Source organism: Talpa occidentalis, unplaced genomic scaffold (assembly GCF_014898055.3).
Source record: "Talpa occidentalis isolate TD23 unplaced genomic scaffold, MPIMG_talOcc4v2.1 talOcc4.6, whole genome shotgun sequence".
In the NCBI taxonomy this organism is placed as follows: domain Eukaryota; kingdom Metazoa; phylum Chordata; class Mammalia; order Eulipotyphla; family Talpidae; genus Talpa; species Talpa occidentalis.
The window spans coordinates 37,317,929-37,345,330 of NW_023604972.1; the positions used below are offsets into that span (position 1 = coordinate 37,317,929).

The following is a 27,402-nucleotide window of genomic DNA, read 5'->3' on the forward strand; positions in this document are numbered from 1 at the left end:
AGAGAGAGCTTTCTTTCTATTCATGGTCTTTGCACTTTCTCACATTCATTTACACTTCAATTTACTACAGTGTAGTCTGTTACAAACTAATTCCATAAAAATTGCTCTGGGTGAGGTGAGCAATGTCATTATTTATTTTTTTAAAGATTTTATTTATTTATTTATACAAGCACTGGGTACAGTCAGAAGCATGGGAAGGTGAGAGAATTCACCAGAGTCAGAGCAGAGAACAGAGCAGGCAGACTGACAAAGTACACTGCTGAGGGGAGCAGCGGGCGGCAGGAGAGGTTTGCACGCCGTGTGGGACCTTCACCCAGTGGCCGGGGATTGAACCGGCGCTGCAGAACCTGTGGGCAGCCTCACAACCCAGTGCTCTACCGCTGCACCACCGGGGAGGCCTGCAATGTCATTTATTTTGCAAAAACCTGTGAATAATTTTCAATCAGTAAGATGACTGACCCCTTAGAAACATTCAATACCACCCGTACCATGTTGAAATTCTATTTTATCTCAGTGTTTTTTTATTCCTGACTTTTCCTGAATTTCCCTGTTACCTCTTTTCCTGACTTTAAAATTTGGAGGGAGCTAAGACATAGACCTATGTCTTCTTTACACAGGCTATATAACTCCACTCTATGCAATTTTACCTCATTTCACACTTCAAATAGCATCTATTTCTTCTCAATTTTTAACCTCTGACGTGAGACTGATATATTCATGTTTATGCCATGCCTCCATATTTTCATAAGACTATGACTCCAACATCTCTATCAACTCCATAACCAATTGCTCCTGGAGTGCTTGCTCCCCATTGTAATACGTAATATGTACCATAGTTGCCCTTTCTGTCCTCAGTCCCCTCACAATGGGTCACTGTGCAGACTATTCATATTTTTTCACATCTCACCACTTCTCTGTATCTTATTTGTCATCACCTTAGTTCAAGACATCATCAGTTTTTACCTGCAAATTATTCTAGCCTCCATATTATCCTCCTAAATTCTGCTCTCACTTCTTACTTCTAAAACAATTTTTAAAATGTTTAATTATGTCCAATATTTTTCACTCTTGGTCATATTTTTCCTCAATGCTGTATCTTCAGTAACTAGCTGGAAGCATGACACAGAGTATAGCCATGAATACTCATTGGAGGTGATAAACAGATACCTTGCAGTGATTTGTAACCATTAAACAATGGAGTCAAGCATTTGTTGAAGATACAAATTTAGGAGGCAACATTTAGTAAATAAGATCTTGAAGTTGAGATTATGTTAGATTATATTGTGTATCAACATTTTTGGTAAGAACAGAGTCTAGAATATGATTATGGGAAGGGGAGTATAAGGCAGGTTAGAGAACAAAATGGTTGAAGAAAAAAAAATTCAAAATATTGAGAGACATTCAAATACCCACATGTTCACTGAAATCACTGAGTTCGATGATATGGGTAGGGAGACAATGGGTAGGTAGAAAGAGACAATGAATCAGGAACTAATGCCTTCTAAAATCAGGAGCTGTAGATGACTACTAAAGATGGGGTATCGAGTGATATAGTCTTCAGTCAAATCTTTTATATAAAACCTAGAAGCAGAATTCTATATATTGCATGCAAGGAAAATATGAAAATAATTTGGAGATTTTAAAACTGCTCTCAAGTTATAATGATATGGCTGATATAAATTAATACAATTTAGATCATACAATGTATTTTTATGATTTTGTTTCCTTAGGTTCATTTATGACAACTTAACATAATTCAACCAAATAGATGAGAGAAATGCTATTTTGCATGATAATAAACAATTTGAAAGCAGAGATCTCAGGAATAACATAAGGAATTCTTTCTAAGAAAAGGCAATTCTCCAGTTGCTACCACAGGAAGTTAATGATGCCTGAACAGAGTTTGAAGATTCACTACTCATTTGTATTTAAAAATGACTTTTTGTCTTACAAACAAATGTCATCTCAGAATCATAGAACTTATGTAACTTTATCAACATATTGTTTCTCATTGAGTCCATGCTAATAGCCAATTTATTTTCCAGCATGACATTTTTTTTCTTGTAAAATCAGAAAAGTCCTCAAATATAGTAAAAAAAAATAATAAATCAGGTATATTTCTATTACAGAATCCAACTGATACATTTTTTAGAGGACAATTTTGTAATTTCTAAGGTTAAAGAGAAGAGCACACTAACAAACATGCACTATTATTTAAAGTATTCACACACATTTAGGAAAAAAAAAGCTTATTAGCTCATGTAAGATTTTTTTCAGAAGGTAATTCATTTATCAATTTTAAGTCTTACTCAATTGCAAAATAAATGATTAGTCAAATCTGTGTACAACTCTCTAAAGGAATTGTCAATGTTCATAAAATATGACGGATACTAAAATCCATTCTGAATAAATTAAAACATAATTATTGCTAAATATCTCTAGTTTAAAATACACCCGTGTTTAATTGGCTTTTCCTTATGATTTTCTAATATGCTTCCTCCTTTAGCACATGAAAAGACACAGATTTAAGAATTTTTTAATGCTGCCAATACGTGGCTATAGTTAACATTTTTCTGAAGCTGGCATGTTAAATTGTTAGATCAGGTAAATATATCAAAGTATAATTGAATAATTTATATATGATTCATTGTAAAAGATCAATATGTAAAAACTGTATTCAAATAAACTAGGTTCATAGATTAACATGTATACAAAAAATAATTAATGTTAATATAGCATTTGTGGCATCATTCTGAATTAGCTGCATTCATAAAAATCTCTTAGGTAAGGTATTATACCTGCTTGATGCATTAACCAGTGTCTTCAAGCTGCTTGGGTTACGTATCAGCTTGTCCAACATGTTGACGATTTCATCAAACTTGGGCCTGCTATTCCGGTCTTTCTGCCAGCAATCCAGCATTAATTGGTAGAGAGCAGCAGGACAGTCCATGGGGCTTGGCAGTCGGTAGCCCTCCTCTACTGCTTTAATCACCTGTGTAAAGCAAAATAGAACCAGTCCTCAACACTGTAAGTTTAGTACAGAATAGCTAGAGAGATTTCCTACTCTCCAATTTTCATCCATTTTATTCTTATTCTTGCAACAACAACCAGCATCACTACCTCTAAAATCTCTGATTACTTCCATAAATAAAAACTAAAGAAATAAATATTCTATCAAAATATACAAAGGCAGGATTTCTTCACATATTATAAAGAAAATAAATGGTAATCATTTTTACCTAAGATCTTGATGAAGAGTGATTTGTAAAATTAACTGACATAAAAATAAACAGTTCATGTTTTATTTATCCTGTGTTCTGGAATCAAATAGAGATAAAATTTTCTAGTAATTTCTCTGAAAAGTTAATGCCTTTTTAATGAAAAATTATGTGCAGAACCACTTTTTTTTAAGGTAATAGAACTATAATTTTACTTAAAAGAGACTTTCGGATGGTAAATGATGGATAAGTCAAAGGCTAAATTAGCATAACTGTCTCATGTATCATTTAATAATGTCAAGGTCTGGCTGTTTATTATCATCTACTGAATTCTGTCAAGAATTTGGAATGACTGTTTAGTAACACAAGCATTACAAACATCATGATTTTTTTTTTTTAAGATTTATTTATTTATTTATACAAGCACTGGGTACAGTCAGAAGCGCAGGAGGGTGAGAGAATTCACCAGAGCCAGAGCAGGGAGCAAAACAGACAGAAGGACTGAAGTACACTGCTAAGGGGAGCAGCAGGCGGCAGGAGAGGTCTGCGAGCGCCATGTGGGACCCTTGCCATGTGGGCCGGGGAGCGAACCCGCGCTGCAGAGGCTGCGGGCAGCTTCTCAACACAGCATTCAACCACTGCTCCACCAGGGGAGGCCCCAGACATCATGATTTTAAATGTAACCTCACATTATGAGTATCAATCTATTTGTGAGAATGTTTTATCAAAAAATTCTTGATGTTGCTGCTATCAAAATGTCTAGATCATTGAGATTCTTTTATATTGCTGAACATAATAACATTTCCTAAATAATCAAAATTTATTTTTGTTCACTAAATCATTCATTTTCATTTGATGAATAAAAATATATAGTAATAATTAGGGATTTACAAAGATAACTTTGAAGATTGGCAAAAAAGGATTTTTAAATAAATCAGTGGCAGGTGGAAAGAAGCAATGGAAACTTTAACACAGGAGTTATGACACAGTAGTAAAGGTAAAAGGAGATAAAGTGAGATAAAAGTTTGAGTCAATCACACTAGAGGGCTTTAGGTAAAGATATTTAAGGGGGTTGAAAATGTTGCTAGGGATAATTTGGTGCCTAATATATTTGAGGTAAGTGGGAAACACCCAGATGGCAAATTACAGGAAATGGGTAGGGCACAGGAACTATCACATACATATACAGTAGTGTATGATAATATCCTATAAAAGTCATCAGCATTTGGTCACAACTTGGAGTTGGACATAGTTTATAACTCCCAGGAAAGACATAAAACAAAGGTTTCTGAGAAGCACCAATAATCAAGTACAGATAGAGAAAGAAAAAGTACTCAAAAACTCTAAAAACATATATGGTCAGAGATAATTGGATAATTATGAGCACAATACCTGAGTCATCTATCATCTTGGCTAACTCAAAAATAATATAAAAAATTAAAAGTTAAACTATGGTATAAAATGCGATAAAGACATATGGTCAACATATCTAACATGTAAGAACTTATACATATTGAGAAATAATAGGGTAACAGATAAATGAGAAATAGATATTATATTAAAATTTGCAAACAAAAAGAAGTTAAAGAAATTTTGAGAAAGTATTTATAAATGAATCATAAAAAAATAAAAAGCACCATTTACACTTATAGACTAATAAAAGTTCATTTATGTATTAATTTGATTCATAAGAGTCCATAATGCTGACAGTGTTTCTGTTACAACATAATTACACCAAAAAGAAATGTCCTTATGTAGTTTAAATCACAAAATATTTTGCTGTGGAGTGAAAGCTGTGATTCCTATTTACTTAAAGCATGATCTATTTCATAATGTATTTACCTCCAAATTAATTCTATTTTTTTCTTTAGCATCTAATTTTTTAAAAAGACTGTCTTTACTCAACTGAGCATCTAGTCTTTATATTTATATGTGACTCTTAAATTAATAAACCAATTCATTCGTTAAAGGGACTTAAATTACTTGCTCTGAGAAGTTATTTCCAGATATTACTTAATTACTTCATTTTCAGGTAAATTTATATAAGGAAATATAATACCCTAACTTAGAATTTAATCCAGGTATCTAGATAATTGAATTGAATATAATTGAATTGAATTTTTTTTTAATTTATTTATTTATGCACACAAGAACTGGGGTACAGGCCAGAGGCGTGGGGAGTGAGAGGATCCACCAGAGACAGAGTGGGGAGCAGACAGGCAGAGTGACTAAAATACATTGCGGAGGGAAGCAGCGGGTGAGTCAGGAGAGGTCTGCTGCACCATCCCTGGCCTGGGATCAAATCTGTGCTGCAGCGGCTGCGATCTGCCTTCACAGGTTGCGTCTTAACCTCTTGTGCCACCAGGGAGGCCTCTGAATTTAATTTTAATTTACCTTCAGAATTTATCTTTAAGCCATAATTTTAGATTTTATATTTAGACATTATGAAATGATTTTTGAAAAGTTTTTTAGCTATTTCTTCTCTCATAGTTTTGGGGAGAAATGAATAGCACTAGTATTCTGTTGGTCTGTAAATTGTAGGGAATTTACAAAGTGCAATATAAGCCGTTCATTTTACCGTGCAATTTATAATGTACAACCAAATTAATCATTATGTTAATTGAATTTGTTATTGCTAATATATTTGTTAGTACAGGTGATCGAGATAAACAAAAATAGGAGAAGACAAATCATTTTCTTGACAATCTGGTGACAGCTCAGATGTGCCACATCTGAATTATTGAAGGCATGCATTTTCTGGCATTAACATGTAAATCAACAGTATGAATACAATTTAAAGAATGTTACCTTTTCTTCCAATATGTAGAATCCCAACTCTGAACATTTGATGTGGCACTACTCATTTGGTGGCAAATTGAGTGTTGGGCCCTTTCCATCATGTGTCAGTGGGTTGATCCTTTCAGGTGTATATGCCTATTCTGGATATGTTTTACTTTTGCTGCACACAGAGCCTCAGTCATCATCATAAGTTTGAAATGCTTGATCCACAAACATGGACTCACACAATGCATATCTCCCAACCGGAGTAGGATATGAAAGTGTCACACACTCAGTGATGGCTGGCAATTATTTATTTATTTATTTAATATTTTTTAAAGGTTTATTTATTTATTTATACAAGAACTAGGGTACAGGCCAGATGTGTGGGAGGGTGAGAGGATTCACCAGAGACAGAGTAGGGAACAGAACAGGCAGATTGACGAAGTACACTGCTGAGGGGAGCAGCAGGAGAGACAGGAGCCATCTGCTTCGCCATGTGAGATTCTCGCTGGCCAGCCGGGATGGAACCCACATTGCAGAGGCTGTGGACAGCTTCACAGCACGGCGCTCAACCGCCTGCACCACCGGGGAGGTCCCTGGGCTGGTAATTATTTAATGCCCCATGTGAAAGAAATAAATTTGTGACATTTTCTCATGTGGTATAAATACTCCATCCATGGCAATTACACGTTACCAACATGGTCTCATTTGGGTAGAAATGTTAGGAAAATTTGCTGATTTCTGTATACATTCAAACAACCATTATATGTAGTTTATCATTCTGAAGCAGATAACTTCAGGAATTTAATATTTTTTAAAAAATATCTATATATTTTTTAATTGAGGTAATGTTGATTTACAACACTGTATAGGATTGAGAGGCATAGATTCACACCTCTTCAGATGTATGTTACTGCACATCACCCACCAAGGCATCCCTATTCCGCCACCACAATCCATTGTGGCCCCTCTTTCCTTTGCTCCCTATCTTCGATCTTATCCCTCTGGTAGCCTCAATAAAATCACAGTTGAAGCACCAACTTGGAGACAAGAATCTGAAATAAGTAGGTGTCATTCATCAGGATGCAATGTGTGTATAAAATCAGAGACATATATCATCTCCTTCGGGGAGCATGAAGTTTTCCATAGAACTAACAGTTAAGTTGTCAGCAGGGCACTTTGAACTACTCGTGTCCAAGTACAAGCACAAGAGAAGGCAGTTACCATGATAGCAAGGCAATTGATCCCAAGCAGCAGGCTGTATTTGATTTACTTTCACTGGTTGGGGCAGGAAGAAATGTGTTGCCCAAGATAACATGTGGAGTGCTTTATAACTTCTTTAGCCTCTTGTTACTCCTGTGGCCTTGTAAGGCTAACTCCCAAGAATGAAGGATTGGTTCAGGCCATCAGTTAACTTGCCATGATTTGCCAAGTTGATAGATGAGGGGAATTCTGAATAAATATTGGAGAAGGGATAATCTAAAGACCAGATGAGGTCCTGAGATCAACTGAAGTTACAAATACTGCAATTCAGTCCATAACCTCTTTCTTCTCAGTTTCCTCTCAGAAGAGAAACCCAGAAACCATGAAACAGATTCTACTTAAATCTGGGTGGAGAAGCAGGTCTGTGCAACAAAGTGGAGCATGTCAACTGTGAAAATTATCTCAGATCTTTTACATGTAGGCATGGCAAATGACCATCAACCTTTAACCCTCACTCCTCTAAAATTCATCATTACATTTTCACCAAGGCCATGGCTATGATTTACATGGATTATTTTCAATCAATTGTTGAACATGGCAGTGACAGGTAATTCCTGTGTGATTCCTATGACAAATGATACTGAGTTGAGAACACCCTCACAGTTTCCATTTCTACTGTAGCTGAAGTCAGACCTGTATTAAAATCTGATCCCTTCCAGCTTCCATCCCTTCTACTTAATAATTCTAATATATCTGGGCCTCCCCGGTGGTACAGCGGGTTGAACGTAGCGCTGTGAAGCTGTCTGCAGCCTCTGCAGTGCTGGTTTGATTCCCGGCTGGCCAGGGAGATTCCCACATGGTGTGCAAACCTCTCCTGCCTCGTCCGCTGCTCCCCTCAGCAGTGCTTTCGGTCTGTCTGCCAGTTCTCCCTGTTCTGTCTCTGGTGAATCCTCTCACCCTCCCACACCTCTAGCCTGTATCTCAGCTTCTGTATAAACAAATAAAAATCTTAAAAAAAAAATCCTAATATCTTTTTAAAAAAGATTTATTTATTTATGCATACAAGCGCTGGGATGCAGGCCAGAGGTATGGGAGCTGAGAAGATTCACCAGAGACAGAGTGGGGAGCATAACAGGCAGATCTACTGAAATACACGGCTGAGGGGAGCAGTGGGCAAGATAGGAGAGGTCTGCTGCGCCATGTGGGTCACCTCCCTGGCCAGGGATTGAGCTCATGCTGCAGTGGCTGCGGATTGCTTCATAGTGCTGTGGCTTTACCCCTTGTGCCACCAGGAAGCCCCTCTAATATATATCTTATTCCCTCTTAGCATAGGTTTCTTGGAGGACCTATACTTGCAGAGGCATTATACTATAGGCAGTGTGATGCAAAGTGTGCATGTATTATGCACATTCATTAATAACATCATTTTCTGTTAGCCTCATTTAGATTCAAAGAAAATCAACTATAACAATTTTAGATGACTATAAAAAGGGGAACCTCAGTGCTTTGTAGCATGTTTATTGAGAGGCAAAAATCTATAAGCCCATTATTCTGTTGCTATCAGGAAGGAATGGTAAATAATTCTTGGGTTCAATAAATTTTAGATGTCATAATGTGTGTTTGAAGGAAAAATACAAAATTTCAATGTGATCCAAAATGGAAAGGGTTATACTAAGTAGTAACAATGCAAAGTTACAAGGGCAAAGACCTAACAGCAGTGAGTATATCAGGTATCTTATGGTTAGAATTTTGAACTTGAGTAGAAGATTTTTTTCATGGTTTTTTTAATTGTAGGATTTGATTATTTTAAGCAAGAATTATTTTTCCATGTGAGAAAAACTCTGTTATGTTCCTAAATTAAATAGATAATAAAATTTCCCTGTTTTTATTTTATTTTAAAGGTATTTTTTATGAGGACATGTGTGTTTATAAAACTTTATATGATTTGGGGTATAGGGCCACAACTCTTCAGATGTATGCTATCACACCTGCAATTTTAAATCTAAACAAATGTAGATTATCCCTTTTTATCCTTTAAAGGCATCTACTATTAAATCAATAACATGCATCCTTTACTTTGGAGTATTAGCTGACTTTATCAGATGCAAATGATAAAAACTTGCTTGTCAGTATTCATTCCTTGATGGTTATTTCTTCATCTTTGAATATGTTACTGACACAATATGAGTGAACTGCTGGAACTGTCTGGCAAGGGACTGAGCCTTTAGAACAGCAACTTACTTTTCTTTGTACTAACTCATTTTGAGCTTCTGCATAAGGAATATTTTGACAACAACAAAATAGACTAGAGGATAAACAAAGTATTTCACTCTTTTAAAGCAAGTGTCATTTTCAGAAATGAAAACTATTTTAAGTTTCCTGAACTAAAGAGCAAAGCTTTTCATTTCAAACTCAAGGGGGAGGAGTTCCATACTTACATCTTGATTAGTCATCTCCCAATAGGGTCTCTCTCCATATGACACAACCTCCCACATCACGATTCCATAGCTCCAGACATCACTGGCAGAGGTAAATTTTCGGAAAGCTATAGCTTCTGGGGCAGTCCATCTGATTGGAATTTTGCCTCCCTAAAATTGAAAAAGAATTTAAAAAAATTTCCTTCACACTTCAAATGCGTCTAGGGATATTGCCGCCGCACTGAAAAGATCTAGAAAGAGATGTAGCATTTTCAAATGAATCTGTTTGACAGCTCGCGGTGTCTTTTCACATATCCCAGCCCATAAGCACTTGTGGACTGACTGCTAATTGGCTATCTGGAAGGTTTCTCATTTAAATTCTGTTTGACTACCGGAACACATACAGGACCCACATCTCAATTACAGTATCAGGATGGCAGCTCCAAGTGGGGAAAGCAGGCAGTCAAGCAAATCAATAAGGTATACTTTCATCACTTTCTAACAGAGAGTAAGGAACTCAAATCCCCAGGGTGCTTTTTTTTCTCTAATATAGGAATTGTAAGCAGAAAGCCTTGGTTGTTGAATACAACACTGAGAAGTTAAACTGTTAATAAAACAAGAATAAAAATCAGATATATTAGAACTTAGTTAAGTTTATCCTTGGCATTATGCAATTTCTTTTAGACTTGATTTATTTTTCGATTGGCATATTTTGTGTTTCGTTGCACTGTTTTTTGTTTTGCTTTGCTTAACCTAAGAGGTAAATATCTCCCTTCATTTAACCAAATTTAAAATCAGACCTTTCCTTTGAAATTATGGGGAAAATTAAAATGATCAAGTTTGGGCTTTTTAACATGGGTAAAACAGCATATTTTCATGACTTTCTTTTATTTCCCTTTAATATTCTGACCCTCATATGGTGAATTGTTTTTTCTCTATTTTTAAAACTGGGTAAACCCAGGCAACCAATAAAAGTTATATTAAGGAGAGAAAGGGAAAGGAGTATAGGTTTTGAATAGTTTCTTGTAAATTTATTAACATGTCTTCCCGATTTCACAAAGAGGGAATGATTTAATTTGCATACTAAAGAAAATGGAACTTAAACTAATTTTCAGCAAAGTTTCCAGACATGTGAAAAGTAACAGTTTTGTTAAATGCTTGCAATTGTTTTGTAAACTATGTTAGCTTGTTACTCAAACTAAGTTTGAATTATTTGCCGCTTAAAATATATGGTAATATAGTAAGAAAACTTTCCTAAGTTATTAATAACTGAGTTAATAATAACTGTATTATTAATTAAATATACACAGATAATATCACATTATTAGGCCCAGTTATGGGTCATTGTGGAATAATGCAATATATTATTATTATTACCCTTAAAATTACTGTTTGTTGATTACTATAAACTTCAGCCTAGTAGTTTCCTTCTGGCCCTCTGACCATCATATTTGCCATCCATATTGTTATCTGAATTTCCCTTATCTTCTCATCTATCAGTGTATAGATTTCCCACAAATTCTCATCACACCTGATTTCAGAGGAGTAATTCTCAGGATCGCTGCTTCCCCTCCCCCTCTCATTCTCCCAGATTTACACATTGACACTGAGCTTGACAAATCATTTTTATGCATTTAACTATGATCTCAGCCAACCAATCTAGGAATGGATTTTTCTGAACTTCAATTTTGCTTAGGCCAAGTTTATTAAAAGTAACTCAGTCCCAGGAATTTTCTTTAAAAAAAAAAAAAGATTTATTTGTATTTATTTATGCATAGAAGAACTGGGGTGTAAGCCAGAGGTGCAGAAGGGTGAGAGGATTCACCAGAGATAGATTGGGGAGCAGAACAGGCACATTGCCTGAAATACACTGCTAAGGGGAGCAGCAAGCGAGGCAGGAGAGGTCTGCTGCACCATGTGGGTCATCTCCTCGACCGGGGATCAAACTCATGCTGCAGCGGCTGAGGATAGCTTGATAGTGCTGAGAGTTAATCTCTGGGGCACCAGGGAGGTCTGACAGGAGAATTCTTAATTTAGGCTTCATTTATTATAAATAATGACAATGATAATTCAGCCTAAAAGAAGAGAGATAGCTCATCAATTTATTTATTTACTAAGCTGATCATCCAAGGGCTATGTATGCTTTAGCTTAGTGCAATCCCTAAATATCTCACTATTTAAGTTGACTTAAATAATGTACAACACATCTATCTTAAGGATAAGAGATGACAAAAAAAAACTTCATTTGAATCTATCCAAAAGTTTACCAAATTGTAGAGTAAAAAAATAAAAAAAAATTATCTTTACAAGGATTTTAAGATTGAGGATATTTAACTTAATGACATTGAAAAAAATTGTAATTCAATATTATTTATCATGAAGTATTAAAAAAATCAAGAAATGAAATATATAGAATGCCCAGAAAATTCTGTTATACCAATATCCAGTTTTCCACAGAATTGTCAACTATATAGCATAGCAATTAGTTATTGATATAAACTGCTTTACTTAATCAAAATTATTACTTTGCAAAAAAAATATTGATTTGTTAATTAAAACAATATGAGTTAGGGAAAATTTTTCCATAAATATGTGTTTAATAATGTATACACCATATAAAAAAGTAATTAGTCATTAAAATACCTGCAGTAAATAAAAACTTTTTGAAGGAACAGTTTTTGTCCCCTAATATGTGAATCATTAAAATATAGTTTTAAGTTATTCTCTATTTGTTTTACAATTGAAGATGTAATAGTGCAAAGAGATTAAACTACTCAATAATGCTTTAGAAGCTTATATATATTATATATATGTAATATGTATACTGCTTTTAGTGCAGGAAATTTTATCTTTAATATTTCTCTCACACTTAAAACTCGTGATTTTCCATTGTTGTATACCTTCCTAACCCAAACATTTTATTTTTAGTATCTGAAGGGTAAAAATAATTATGATGATTCATAATGTGAGTACTTTACTTATCTGGGTTTAATATTTGAATTGCTGACATCTAACACAGAGACTTAGCTGAATTTCTTATTTTTACCCCTCCACTCGTTCTCTCTCCCCCTATGTTGGACGAATACCTTTTTTGTTACTTCCTTTAAAGTATTTGAAAACTAAATGCCTGTAGTCTAGTGGTTCAGAAACACATTCTGATAGATCTTACCCTTGTGGTGTAAGCTGCCTCAGGATCATCTTCCAATACCCTGGAAAGTCCAAAATCAGACACTTTGCACACAAGGTTACTGTTGATTAAAATGTTTCTGGCAGCAAGGTCTCTATGCACGTAGCCCATGTCGGAGAGGTACTTCATTCCTGCAGCAATGCCTCTCAGCATGCCAACAAGCTGAATCACAGTGAATTGCCCATCGTTTTTCTGTAAAGATGATATAGAAACATTAGCCTGGCAACACTAATCACTGGGGAAAAATATGAAAGAATTCCCCTCCAATTCCCAAATTAATCCTATGACCCACACCTATCATGTAATTTCAATCTGAGGGACAACAGGATATGTCAGAAATATTTAGTTAACCTGGCTACATGTATTAGCCCTTGGCTAGGTTGAAGTAGACAAAGATTTTGAAAGCCCTTGTCAAAACTGATTTAATTGCTCTTTTCTGCCTTGTGATTATTCTCAGTCATCTAAGGAATGGGCCCATCATTCCTATGTTGGGGGCCTGCCTTTGAAATGCTTTCAAAAAAGCAAGATGCTAGGAATATCAGCTGAAAGAAGTGTTGTGGAATTGAGCTACAAGACAGGAAGGGGGAAGACAGAAACACAGTGGAGGGGGCACAATGGACACTGGATGCCTTGGTGGTGGGTGTGTTGTGAGGTCACATGTCTGAGAAGGTGTGATCATATGCCTCTGAATCACATGCAGTGTTATAAACTAATGTGAGCTCAATTTAAAAAAAAAAGGAGAAAGAAAAGAAAAAGAAAATACACACATTCATATAAAGAAGTGGCTGGAGGAGATAAAAGAAATTCTCAGTAGTAGATGGGAAGGGAGGTGACTGAGCAAGAAAGAGGATAATGTTAGCATTCCTTAAAAACTTGCTGCCTTTGTTAGGGCACTAAAATTACTGCAGGCACAGAATAAGACTCAACTGATGGTAATGTTGAAAAAAAAGTAATGTGATGGTAAGAGTCTGGAGAACTTGAAGATCTGTATAAGAAATTTGGCAGCAAAATCTGCAAGCATCTAGAGATATTTTTCCTTACTTTGCCTGATATTAAATATTTTGAGAAGGTTAAGTGCTTTAAAAGCTCTTTTTTTTTCTTTCCTCCCCTCCAGTCCTTTCCCTTCCTTTCCTTTACTGAGTCTCTCTTATTTTGGGGGAAAATTAAAACACTTAAATGAAACTATAGATTTGCAAGTTTTCAAAAAAATGAATTTCAAATTAAATTTGATTATTAAAGTATACAATTATTCTGACTCCAGACATTTGTATTTTCTTAAAACTTTACTTTTAAAGTTACCCAAAAACAACCTTACATCATAGTTAACATAAATGTTCATCCTCACTTAACACTGTCAATAGGTTCTTGGAAGTTGTGATTTAGCAAAATGAGTTTCTTTATAAAAACAATTTTACTATAGGTTAATTGATCAATAGATAGATCAATAGATCTTGGAAACTGTGATTATAAATGAAATGAACATTTTATAAAGCCAACTTTACTGTAAGCTAATTGATACATATAAGAGTTAAATTCCCAAGGTTAATTTCTGGTTGCAAAATATCACCAGACTTCTAAGTGAAGACACCAAACACTTCTAATATTAAATGATCATCTGTATTCACTCATTCATTTGTTGTTCGTTCATTCATTCATTCATTTTCCCATCTTCTTATTCCAGTTTAGGTTACCAGTGTCCACAGCCTATCCAGACATCTCTACTCAAGGCTGGAATCCACCCTAGAAAGGCTGCCCTTCAATCAATCATATGGCACAATCACACACACACACGACTCTCAGCCAGAGACAATTTAGATATGCCTGTGAAACTAATATACACATCTTTAGGATACAAGTGGAAAGTGGAGTATCCAGAGAAAACTCATACAGACAGGGCAGAAAGGTGCCATTTCCACACAGACAGTAGCACCAGCTGAGAATGGATTTTTTCCCCTTTCAGCAATGTTATAACAATGCTCATCTAAGGGTGTTATTTGAGCACTTGCTGTATGTAACACTTTAAATACTTTGTAACAAATCTTACCTTTAAAAATGTATCTAAAGAGCCATTTTCCATGTACTCTGTCACTATCATCACTGGTTTACCTGAAAAGAAAACAATGATATAAACTGCTGCTTTTGAATTTTTGCATTCTTGTTTAGAAAATGTTTACCTGGAAGTATTTTTATTAGTGTCCAAATTTCATATATTCATTTAAAAGAAAGTATACTCCTTGAGTAGTAATTACATTCTTGACATGATGATATTTTAGTGTCATAGTTGGGATTAATGAGAAGAAAGTAGCACAAGAATAATAACAGATTGACATTTAAGATATGAAAATTACACAAGTGCCAATGTCAAAATCAATTTATAGAAAATGTATTGAAAAAAATCTAAAGAGGTAATGATATTACATGCAAATAATTATCTTCAGCAAGGCACTACAAACATATTCATCGTTCTCATATTCTAAATAAAAGCTCCTATCCAGTCTAACAGCTCTTTTTGTGACCCCTCAAATATTACTGTTGTTTTCAAACTTTATTTCTATGTTATAATTTCTTTCCTAATGGCTAACTTCTATTTATCTCTCTTTCACTTACAATATCTTTCAATTAAATTACTTTTATTCTTCAAATCTGTGTTCTAATTTCTCTTGCTATCTGAAAATTTGTCTTGCAGTGATCATTTCTGATGGAAGGAGACCTACTCATTTCATGTCCGATATAGAAATATAGCTTAGAGGTTAGCAGAACAGATGCTGTATTCACAATGCTAGGCTTTGAATACTAGATCAATCACTTACTATCTTGTAATCTTGGTTTTCTCATTTGTAAAAAAAGAATATGAATGACACTTGCCTTATAGGGTTGCTTTGAGTTTCCAAGTCATTTAGAATATTTATCTAAGTCACTTAGAATAGTAAGTACAACTAGAATTTCTATGTATTATTTTATAAACAATATTGACTATTTGGGCTTCCCTGGTGGTACAGGGGTTAAAGTCTCAGTGTTATCAAGCTATCTCCAGCCACTGTGGCACGAGTTTGATCCCTGACCCCAGGCCAGGAAGCTAACCCACAAAACACAGCATTCCTGTACTATCCCGCAGCTCCCCTCAGCAGTGTATGTCAGTCTATCTGCCTGTTCTGCTCCCTACTCTGTCTCTGGTGAATTCTCTCACTCTCCTTACACCTTTGGCCTACACCCCAGTCCTTGTATGCATGAACAAATAAAAATAAATCTTCAAAAATTATTGACTATCTCAGGGATAGCTTCTTATGAGTTGTAAGTTGATCAAGAGAATAAATGACATTTTGTTACCCATGAAATTATGGCATTTTCCATATAATGTGTCTACGATAAAAGACAAAAAAATACGATAATCCTTGCTATATGAGAAAATATTTAAAACATGGTTATTAATTTTTCCATATTAATATCACATATGCTAAAGCTTACCCATTTAATCTTTATAAGAAGCATACTACAGAAAATTTAAGTATTGATTTAGCTATTTTGAGATAAATAAGAAGAAATCTTATGACAACAAAACTATCTTATACATATTAATTAACTTTTATATTATGAATGAAAACAAGTCTACAAAGTCATGAAATACATTGTAATTAAGTAAATGGCACTCTCCAGAAAGGCATCTGTATTTTACTTGGGAAGTGATTGTTTCAAGTCATAGATTTAGAACAGGCACATTAATTCATATAATCTTACCCAGAAATGTAAATGGATATAAAGAAAGCTAGACAATTACATATGAAAAAGGGATAACTCAGAAGAAAAATTACTTTTGAACCCAATAATACTTAAAATTCACTGTTTCAAATAATAAATTTGGGCAAACTCATATCCTTCCTATAATTATCCAGTTTTAAAATACTTTAACACACTGAAAACTTATATAATGTTATAATGCAAAGCTAATTCAATAAAAATTATAAAATTCATAAAAAAATGTTTCTCTAAAATAAATCATTTGGCATAATGGCATTCCCAAGTTAGATGACACATCACCTATGCAGAAAATATACATTTGGAGATGCCATTTGATCTGAAACTTGAAGACTGAAGGGGTCACAGGTATAATGAAAGGTGACAGACACTCCAGGAAGGCAGCATGTGCCAAGACTTCATGTCATGAAAGACACTCAAGTTCAAATATGGATAGAGCCCTGGGTCTTTGCTTTTGTAAATCAAGAAGTGACAGGAGATGAGTTGAGGGAATACTGATTTTAAAACTGACTGGAAATACAATAGATTACTAAAAAAAAAAAAAAGTGACTCATGTTATATTTGCGTATGACTGATAGCAGGATAACAGGAAAAAAATGGACTATGACAACTTTTTCTCCTTAGTATAATTGTAATTTGTATTCATGAAAGAATAAGACTTCCAATTTAATTTTATTTTAATGATGGGGTCTCCCCCACTTCAGTGGACTTCAAATTCTAAAATAGGCAAAATTCTGCTTTGAGCTATTTTGGTCCCATTCCTACATCTCAGAGATCATTTCAGCCTTTTATTATTGTTGAAATGCATTTCTTTCAAAAGCCAAGAAATAATATAAGGGTGATAAGCAAAATATTGACCTGTTGCTTCACACAGGTACCCAGATGCCAGAATTTACACCAGCCATAATGCTGACACACCCTGGACTGTCCTACTATACCTGACAATACCCCTCTATTTGCCTGAGTTTAGAATTCAGAAGCACCCAGGGTGAAGCTGACTAGGCATATTAAGGGAACATGTGTATAAACCCGACATCAGACTTTTATTCAAACATAGAATTCTTTCAATAAATTTACAACTAATAAACCAAAAGACGATCTACCTGCTGAGCATCAGTTCTGAGCACACTAAAAGGAAGCTTGTATTCCTGGGATCATTCTGTGATTATAGAAAATTTCCCTATGTGGCTTTTCTATTTAATTATTTTTTTAAAGATTTATTTATTTATGCATACAAGAACTGGGATATAGTCCAGAGGTGTGGAGGTGAGAGGATTCACCAGAGACAGAATGGGGAACAGAACAGGCAGGCTGACTGTAACACACTGCTGAGGGGAGCAGAGGGTGAGACAGGAGAGGTCTGCTCACCATATGGGTCACCTCCCTGGCTGTCCAAAGATTGAACTCATGCCGCAGAGGCTGCAGATGGATTCACAGTGCTGTGCTTAACCCCTTGCTCCACCAGGGAGGTCCTATGTGGCTCTTTTAATCTGACTTTGTCTGATTTCTCTCTTCCTTATAAAATTAATTGAGAGAGTTGTCATACATTAGGAATTGAAAGAACTGAATCCCAACAAATATTCAGGGAATATAGTCTTGGCTTCCCTTTACTCTACTATCAATGAACAAATGCCTTGTCCATCAAATCAAAATCCTGCTCTATGTCTAAAATTATCTACTCTAGCCCAGCTTCTTAAAATTTTGTAGTACTTTCCCTAAATTTACACTAAAAAACTTTTAGCTTCTTTCTACTCTTATTTTCTATAGCTTCTTCTTTCTGTCTCCTTTTAAATTTTTTGAACTTTTTTTTTTAAGTTTATTTATTTATACATACAAGAACTGGGGTACAGGCCAGAGGTGTGGGGAGGATGGGAGGAAGTGTGTGTGAGAGGATTGACCAGAGACAGAGTGGGGAACAGAACTTTTTTTTTTTTTTTTAAATCATAGTTATGGATCAGTAAATACGCTGCTCACCCAAGGTCTACAGATAAGGAGTTGGATAGAACACTCAAGTAAAAATCTTTCCATGTAAATATGTTCCTTAAATTTATTAACTTTACAGAGCTCAGAATAAGGGAATTACATTCTAAAGAGTAGAAATTGATTAGAAAACTAATTGACTTTTGAAAACTAATACACATTTTTTTTTTTAAGGCTTATTTATTTATTTATTTATTTATTTTATTTATTTATACAAGCACTGGGTACAGTCAGAAGCCCGGGTGGGTGAGAGAATTCACCAGAGCCAGAGCGGGGAGCAGAGCAGGCAGAAGGACCGGAGCACACTGCTGAGGGGAGCAGCGGGCAGCAGGAGAGGTCTGCGCGCCATGTGGGACCCTCCTCCGGTGGTCGGGGAGCAGCCAGGGATTGAACAGGTGCTGCAGAGGCTGCGGGCAGCTTTGCAACCCAGAGCTCAACCGCTGCGCCACCGGGGAGTCCCTAATAAATACACGTTTTGAAAGAAAAAATGATTACTTTTTACGGAGGTGGGCACCTGGTATGTATTCTGTAAGATTTTTTTTTTTTTATCTAACATCACCTAGTTTTAATAGTCAGGTTAATTTTTTATGATAGCATTGCTTGTAATGTCAAAAAAATTATTGGATAAATATGATAAGGATGTAAAATACCTCTCATTTCAAAAAACAGGAGAAAAGTAATTAAAGTGAATGTTTGCAAACAAGCATGATCTTCTTTTGTTGACAAGAATAAGGTATTTGAAGACCCATTCAATTATTTTTTCATGCTTGAGTCATTTTAATGCTAATTATATTTAGTTTGGGTTATGTTTTGTCTCAGTTCCTGTTAGCTTGCAAGAATGACATAGCAATAATTAACACGGCTTACTCTAACACTTGTAAATTCAATATAACTGTATAAATCATTTTCTATTATCCAGTTTGTAGTATAAAGAATAGATCTGCCAATAATTTGGAAAGCATATTATCAAAAATCCATATAAGAAGAGCTCATAAAACATGTCAAAACATGATTGTAATCACAGACTAGAGATTTTACATTACTTCATGTTATTTACTGAGGACCCAGTCCAGACAGAGTCTAAGTAATAACAATTTTTTTTGTAGAATTAACATTTATTAGTATAACCATAAAATACTACAGTATTGATTTATTGATTCCCCATTCTTTACACGCCAGTGTTATTTTTAATTGTTATAAAAACTTCAATAACAGTGATATTACAAAAAATTTATAGAGAAAGAAAAGTATGGCTTAGAAATATTCAATATATTACTTGAGTTGACTAGCAAAAAAAAAAACATAGTAGCAAAGTTGACAATCAAATTTCTTCCCATCTGACTATAAAAGCTATTTTCCTTTCCTTCATACTGGGATGTCAATAAGCAAACCAGGGCCTCCCCTGGTGGCGCAGGTGGTTGAACACCAAGCTGTGAAGCTGTCAGCAGCCTCTGCAGCACGGTTGGATCCCGGCCGGCCGGCGAGAATCCCACATTATGTGGCAGACCTCTCCTGTCTCACCCGTTGCTCCCCTCAGCAGTGTATTTCGTCAGTCTGCCTGTTCTGTTCCCCGCTCTGTCTCTGGTGAATCCTCTCACCCTCCCTCACATCTTGCCTGTACCCCGGTTCTTGTATAAAATAAATAAATAAATCTTTAAAAAATGTTAAAAATGCAAAATAATTACTTTAAATTTTGTTATAAATTTACAAAATTTAATTTACCCAATAATTTAATCTTTCATATTCATACATGACCAAACTATTCAACCATTGATAGTAGCAGTTAAATTCAGCTTTTCTCAAAATTATATGTTTGGAAGTTATTTATATGTATTTTATATTTTATAAGTTAGTTACATATTTGTAAATTACTTATATATTTTTGTAAGTTCACTGCAGACCTATAGTGACATGGTTTTAGATTCTACTTCTATTAAGTAACTAAAGTAGGAAAACCCATAGAAGCAGAAAGTAGAAAAATGATTGCCAACGGTGGAGTGGTAAGCAAGATTAAAAACTTCTAGAATCACCTTTACAATAGTGTGCTTGTTGTTACCAATATTGTACCAAGCACTGAAAAATTTAAGAGGGTAGCATTCATGTTGTTTTTTTTTTTCCCCAAAGATTCATTTTTATTTATTTATGTATACAAGAACTGGGGTCTAGGCCAGAGGTGTGTGGTGTGAGAGGATTCACCAGAGATAGAGTTAGGGAGCAGAGCAGGTAGATCTACTGAAATACACTGCTGACGGGAGCAGTGGGTGAGACAGGAGGGGTCTGCTGCACCAAGTGGGCTAACTCCCTGGTCGGGGATTGAACTCATGCCACAGTGGCTGGTGATAACTTGATAGCACCAAGATTTTAACACCTGTGCTGCCAGGGAAGCCCCGATTTTTTTTTTAACTGCAATAAAAAAAATTGACTTTTGTTTTCTTGCTATATGATTTTTTTGTGATAATGTTCATTACAAATATCCAAGAGAAGGAAGTATGCCACTCCAGGTAATAGAACACTTTCCAAAGTATGTGGAACAAATGGGAATGTTAATCTAGTGCTTGCTTTTCAGTTTATGGCCCTGACAAGCAGCACCACTATAACCTGGGAGCTTGTTAAGATACAAAATCTTGGTGCCCAGTACAATCTATTAAAGCACATTCTGCATTTTAGCAATATTCTCAGAGAACACTAAATTTTGTGAAACATTGAATTAGGTCACAACACTAGTTTCATCTAAATCTGGGTTTATTATTTTATTTGCACTTTTTTCCTGAAACCTTTAGTTCACCAACAAATACATTGCACCAGTTAGGGCTATAAGAAAACATTTCATTAGAAGCATCATAATTCACTGGAAAACAAATGTTACTGGGTTTTATATTTTACAAGTCTTGTAAATAATTACATGTAAGACTATGCTTATATTTACATATATTTAGTCTTATTTCACCAGGCCATTCTTTTTGGGTTGTATACCACTTAGTCTACTAATCCCTGCAGCGGTGTGAAATTACTTTTACCCCAAGAAACCTGAGATAATGCAAATATCATAATCCAATTATTAATGGTTAATGATCAACCATACAGTGGGATCTTGTATTTGTAGCAGAAGTAGATAATGCTTATAAGGGGGAGAGAGAAACTTGGAACTTAAAGCAAAAGAACCAGTAAATCTGTTTCCACAGATCAATTTTATTTTCATATGATTGGGATTTAGATCTTATTAAGAAAAGAACTTGTAATAGTATGTCCTAATTATTATTTTATTTGTATTTATTAAACTTCTATCTGTGCTCTATAAAAACATGTACAAAATTAAGAGTTGACGCTAGTTTCTACTTAAGTTTTAAAGTTATTTCTGTCATGGTATATCTATCACTGGTTCAAAGAGCTAGTATCCTTTTGTGAAATGGAAGCTGTAAAATTCAATCAGATGCTTCAAACCTTGTCAAATATACTTCCTGGAACTAAAGGTAAATTCAACTTTATACCCAGTGTCCATAACTGGATATTTGTCCACAACTGTACTACTGATTACTAACAAATTTAATTTGTCCACAACTGTACTACTGATTACTAACCACAGTCTTGCTCTTAACAGTCTCTTCCTCATAAATGGCAATCCATTTCTTCAAGGCACTCAAGACAAATAAACTATAATCACCATTGACTCCTCTCTTTTTGTCATACTCCACATATAAACCACAATCTTGATATTAAAGCCTGGCTAATTTTTCCCTATAATATCTGTAAGGCCCCATCTTCACTTGATTCACACCTTATTGAAGAGGTCATTCTCTAAGTAAAATAGAAACCACCAACCCTAGTAGAAGCAAACCCTAATCTCCTCACTTAGCTTTACATTTGCCACTTAATATAGTAAAAATGTATTTGTTCATTTAGTTTCTGTCTCCCCAATTCAAAGATAAGACATAAAGGCAGAAACTTAGTTTGCTTAATATCTGCTACATACCGCTGATTAATGGAATTAGACATGTTACAGGTGATTAATTAACACCTTTTGCATAAATGTTTCTTATCAAATGCACAGAAAATGTTGAAATATAAGGTTGGTAATGCACACTGTTTAAGGGCTTGGATTTTGATGTCAGTCAGAGCTGTTTTAAAATCTGGCATTATCCTAGGCTAGTTTTATGAGTCTAGCTAAGGTAATTAACCTCTTTAAAGCAAATTTTACCATCAGTAAAATGAGAACAATTACTAGTCTCTATAAGATAACATTAATGAGCAGATTAAAGGAGATAGTATATAAAGAACATTAAGTTTAGAAAATTCTTAAAGTGATATTTGTTACATGCAAGATTCTGTGAAAAGCTTTTCAGACAATTCCTTCCTATGAATTTCAATGTTTTCCTAAAACAAAGATAGACTCATATAATTAAGTTTTACAAATTAAAGTTAAATTATGTATCACTCTAATTTTAAATGTTTACAAAAATGCAATTTATCTATATATTCAATTAATATCTTTCAAGACTTAAAAAAAAATTGCCTAATCTCTCTGGCCCTATAGTAGACACTAAGAGGACAACAAACATGTCACTTTCAGGGAGCTCAGAGTATAGTAAGGATATAAAACTTGCAGAGATGTAGCTATGACACAATGTAAAGCCTAACAAAGTGCAGACAAATGCAACTAGAGTTTATAATAATGTCTCTAAGAATTCATTCATTCAACAAATACATGTAGTGTTCTACATGCTAACTACTGATCTAGGAATACTCAGGTGAGCAAAATAAAAATGTTGCTCTTTGAATTTTGTATTTTAAGATACACCTGGGAAGCTTTCTTTTACTGAGCTATTCAGCAGTATTGAGCACGTAGTTTATGTTACTCAGACTAAGGATAGAAAGAAAAATGAAGATTAATCACACCAGTCTCATGGAGTTCACATTTGAATTAATGCAAAGATCAAGTAGAACTGAGGAAAGTACAATGGACATTCTGGGGCTTAATGAAATAACTTAAAATAACAGAAAAATAGCCAGGCAGTTTTCTGAGAGGAAACATTGAAATATGGAGCTGTGGTCAAATTATATCATGTTAAGTATCAATACATATGTTTTCTGATCATTTTCTTTTGCTTGTTTCATAACGAAACATGAAAAGAAAGCAAGTATTTCATAAATCTACCTGATGGCAATATTTATGGAATGAACTAATATGGGAAAATGCCAATATGGGAACATTCGGTTTAAGACTATTGGAAATGCCTGGGATAATCAGGAATAAGGGACTATAAAATGAAAATGACTTTACACAATAGAATAAAAATTATTTTAAATTATCACTTTAAATTAATAAAATTATTAAAATTATTAAAACATTTAATTAAATTATTTTTAGAAGATAACTATACAAACACATATGCATATATATATAATACACATATATAGAATAACTCACAATTATATGATAATTAAGAAGGACAATTGTCACTAAATGACCCATCTCAGCCATAGAAAGAAAAATAAAAAGATATTCCTTTACTAGTTTATTTAAATTTATTAATTTTACAGGGAACTAGATTCATTTGTACATAGTCCTAGATTAAGAAATATAACCTATGAATAATTCAAAGGCTCAACAGAAATATTCTTTAAGTCAATTTTGATAATAATTCCCAAGGGTACAACAGTAAATCTTAAATAATTAAGGATTCTACCATGACAGAATTATATTTTCTGATTTCTTAATTTACTCCTGAATTTCTTTCATAGTAAAATCTGGCACTGTGTATATTAAAGTGTCTTGAATTAAGAATGAGCTGATTAAGGGCCTCCTTGGTGGTACAGGAGTTAAAGTCAGCACTATCAGGCTATAGCCAGACTTTGCAGCATTTCTATCCCCGGCCAGGGAGCTGACCTACATGGCACAGCAGACCTCTCCTGTCTCGCCCATTGCTCCCCTCAGCAGTGTATTTCGTCAGTCTGACTGTTATGCTCCCCACTCTGTCTCTGGTGAATTCTCTCACCACCCCCTCCCCCTGGCACCTCTGGCCTAGACTCCAGTTCTTGTATGCATAAATACAAAAAAAATCTTAAAAAATGTATGTTAATTAATATTAAAAAAATGAGTCCATTAAATCAGGAGTTGTGGGTTTTTACATTTATCATGAAGCCTCTTTAAAACATATATGTATGTACACACATACACATACACATATGCTGTGTCCTGTTTAACAACAAATAAGAAGTATTCTGAATGTGTGCTCATATGTCTGGCATGTCGGACAGTGATTTAGGAAAGAAGGTTTGTGATGGCACCACCCATAAGAATGCTACTTCAGACTCCCTGCCTCAGCCTCAATCAGAAAAATCACAAGATTTAGTTGCACTTATGTCTCATTATCTGTGTGCTGCAGGTTGAAAATAATTGCTGAATAAATTAACATCAGATCAGAGAGCATGAAATTAAGGACACAAATAAAGTGAGTTGCAACATGGTAAATTAAAAACAAGTTGCAGACATCCTAAGTTGAACATCAAGAGCTATATTTATTAAGGGGAAATAAAGTTTTAATTCACATAGAACAGAAAATAAAACAAAATATTTTAAATATTCATATTTTGCTTTACTTATATGTGTAGTCTTACAACAGTAACATCAAAATGAAATACATGGTTGGATTAGAAACTTAAAAACTGTATTCCCTACTACAGCATTATTTTTGGGTTAGAATAACAAAATTTAGATATAACCATTTGATGACAGTTTTAGAAATAACGTTCTAATGCATATACAACATTTGATGAATTTAATTCACTTAGTGTCAGAAGTTTGTTTTAGTTTGTTTCATTCATGGCCCTTCCCTATAAAATAAGTTCTTTAATAAATGAAGAGACTATAAAAATAGATGCATATTAATTCTCATAATTTTGGGGTGTTATCCATTAGTATTCTATGAATTCATTTGAACAGATAAAAATACCTAAGACTATAATTACCTTCATCTTCACATGCAGACCCCTTAATGTAATATGTATAGCAATCTTAAAAGGTAGATATAATTTCCCACTTTTTGTGTGACAATGAGGCTCAAATTGTTTATGGTAACCACAAATTGGCTTATCTGTAAGAGCAATAGGTTTATATAAATATTGAGAACATGATCTGTGTTTCCAAAGAGCAGACTTTTTTTTTCCTAACTAGGGAGTTAAAAATATAAGTAGAAGAGAATTAAACAGAATTTTTGGACAAATGAAAGAACATTACAGACTGTTGCAAGAATACTTACATTGGCACAGTTTCAAAAAGAAAGATTATTTAAGGTGAAGTGATGAGGGATTATTTCATAGAGATGATGGAAATTGAGTAAGGGTTGTCAAGGATTGAAAAGGTAGTAAATATGAGGTAGAGATGATGAAGAAATGGCAAAATATCAGGTATATTAAAATAGATTAAGGATGAAATGGATATGGGGGTGTCAAGAGCACTGGAGGAGAGATAACTAGAAAAGTAAAAACTACCTTAATTTCACCTATAGTGAGTCATGCCATCTTCACATAACTGTGAGTTGTTTTTACCCTCATGTCACTGATAATGAAACTAAGGTTCTGAATATATTTAAGTTATGCAAAGTCACATAGTACCTTTTATCTGATCCAAAATTACAACTAGTGACTAGATATGTAGGCCATGTTTTTGGCCAGTTTGAAATACTATCTTCCATGATAAATAGAGTTTTCTGCCCCTTTTCTAAACATGTAAATGGGTGTAGGGTAAGTGAAAAAGTATCAGGCTTTTCTACCCTCCTGCCTTTAGGATTGATAATGGATCTGCGGTCCTGAATGCATGCCTGATGGCAGCACCTGGAGTAGGGTGTGGGCAATCTTGAGACTATTGCTTTCCCTAGAACTATTAAAATACCTCAATGTATAAAAATGAGTAAAAGTAATATATCTGGCTATAAGAGAACTGCTTAAAAAGTGGCTGGGCACCTATGGATATAGTAATCCTATTAAATGTTAAACTTCAATGCCTCTTGAAAACTTTGAAGTTAATATTTCATTAGGATAAAAAGTGAAAAAGGCAGGAGAAAGAAATACTGATACTTTTACTGCTTGCTTTAACTGAATATATTTTCTCTGTCATTGAATTCCTAGTAGATGCATTAATATATATATCTTGAATAAAAGTAAATAGAAACTTAGGTTCAAGGAAGATCAGTTTTGACAATCTATTGCTATAAAGGACAGCTATTATTGGAACTATTTTAATGGTATTGCTATTGTTAGTTTTTTCCCTCTGAAATTAATAACTTAATAGAAGAAATCTAGATATGTCTCTGTACACACAACACACACACATATTTGTACTTACTTTTAGTCACAACACCTTCTAAATGAATGATGTTGGGATGATCAAACTGCCCCATGATGCTTGCCTCCCCCAGGAAATCTCTACGTTGCTTTTCAGTGTAGCCTACTTTGAGGGTTTTGATCGCCACAGGTAATTCTCTTTTTCCTGGAAGTTTCAAACGTCCACTACAAACTTCACCAAATTCACCTTGTGATAAAGATAGGAAAAAAAAAAAACACACACAAAAATTCATCTGAAGCCCTTACTTTAATAATACTTTAAAGAACTCTTAAAATATTAAGGTTTAGACAAAACTCTTAAAATAAAAGGGGAGCCCAAACTTTGTTATGTTAATTTAATTAAGTGGTTCATTGGGGAAAATTATAGAGAGGTGATCATAAAACACTTTCAGGGTCATTAGCTTTGTCCAACTGACCGATGCAGACCTTAATGGAAAATGATAGAAATTAAAAGCAGCTGACTCAAAATCATATCCTTTCCCTTTTCTTTAGGAGTGCTGTAAAGAGATGAGTAAAGAAGAAA

At 34.4% G+C, this 27,402-nt stretch overlaps 1 protein-coding gene across 7 annotated transcripts in view; it reads right to left on the reverse strand.

Annotated features, from left to right (window-relative positions):
• EPHA5 (EPH receptor A5) overlaps nt 1–27,402 on the reverse strand; it is a 323,325-nt gene that overhangs the window by 15,170 nt on the left and 280,753 nt on the right. For all 7 annotated transcript variants that reach the window (XM_054688281.1, XM_054688279.1, XM_054688280.1 and 4 more), the window contains 5 exons: nt 26,881–27,066; nt 14,851–14,912; nt 12,789–12,998; nt 9,641–9,790; nt 2,799–2,992 (listed from right to left, as the gene is read on the reverse strand). In XM_054688281.1, the coding sequence (XP_054544256.1) occupies nt 2,799–2,992; nt 9,641–9,790; nt 12,789–12,998; nt 14,851–14,912; nt 26,881–27,066 (802 nt within the window). The remainder of the gene's footprint in view (nt 1–2,798; nt 2,993–9,640; nt 9,791–12,788; nt 12,999–14,850; nt 14,913–26,880; nt 27,067–27,402) is intronic.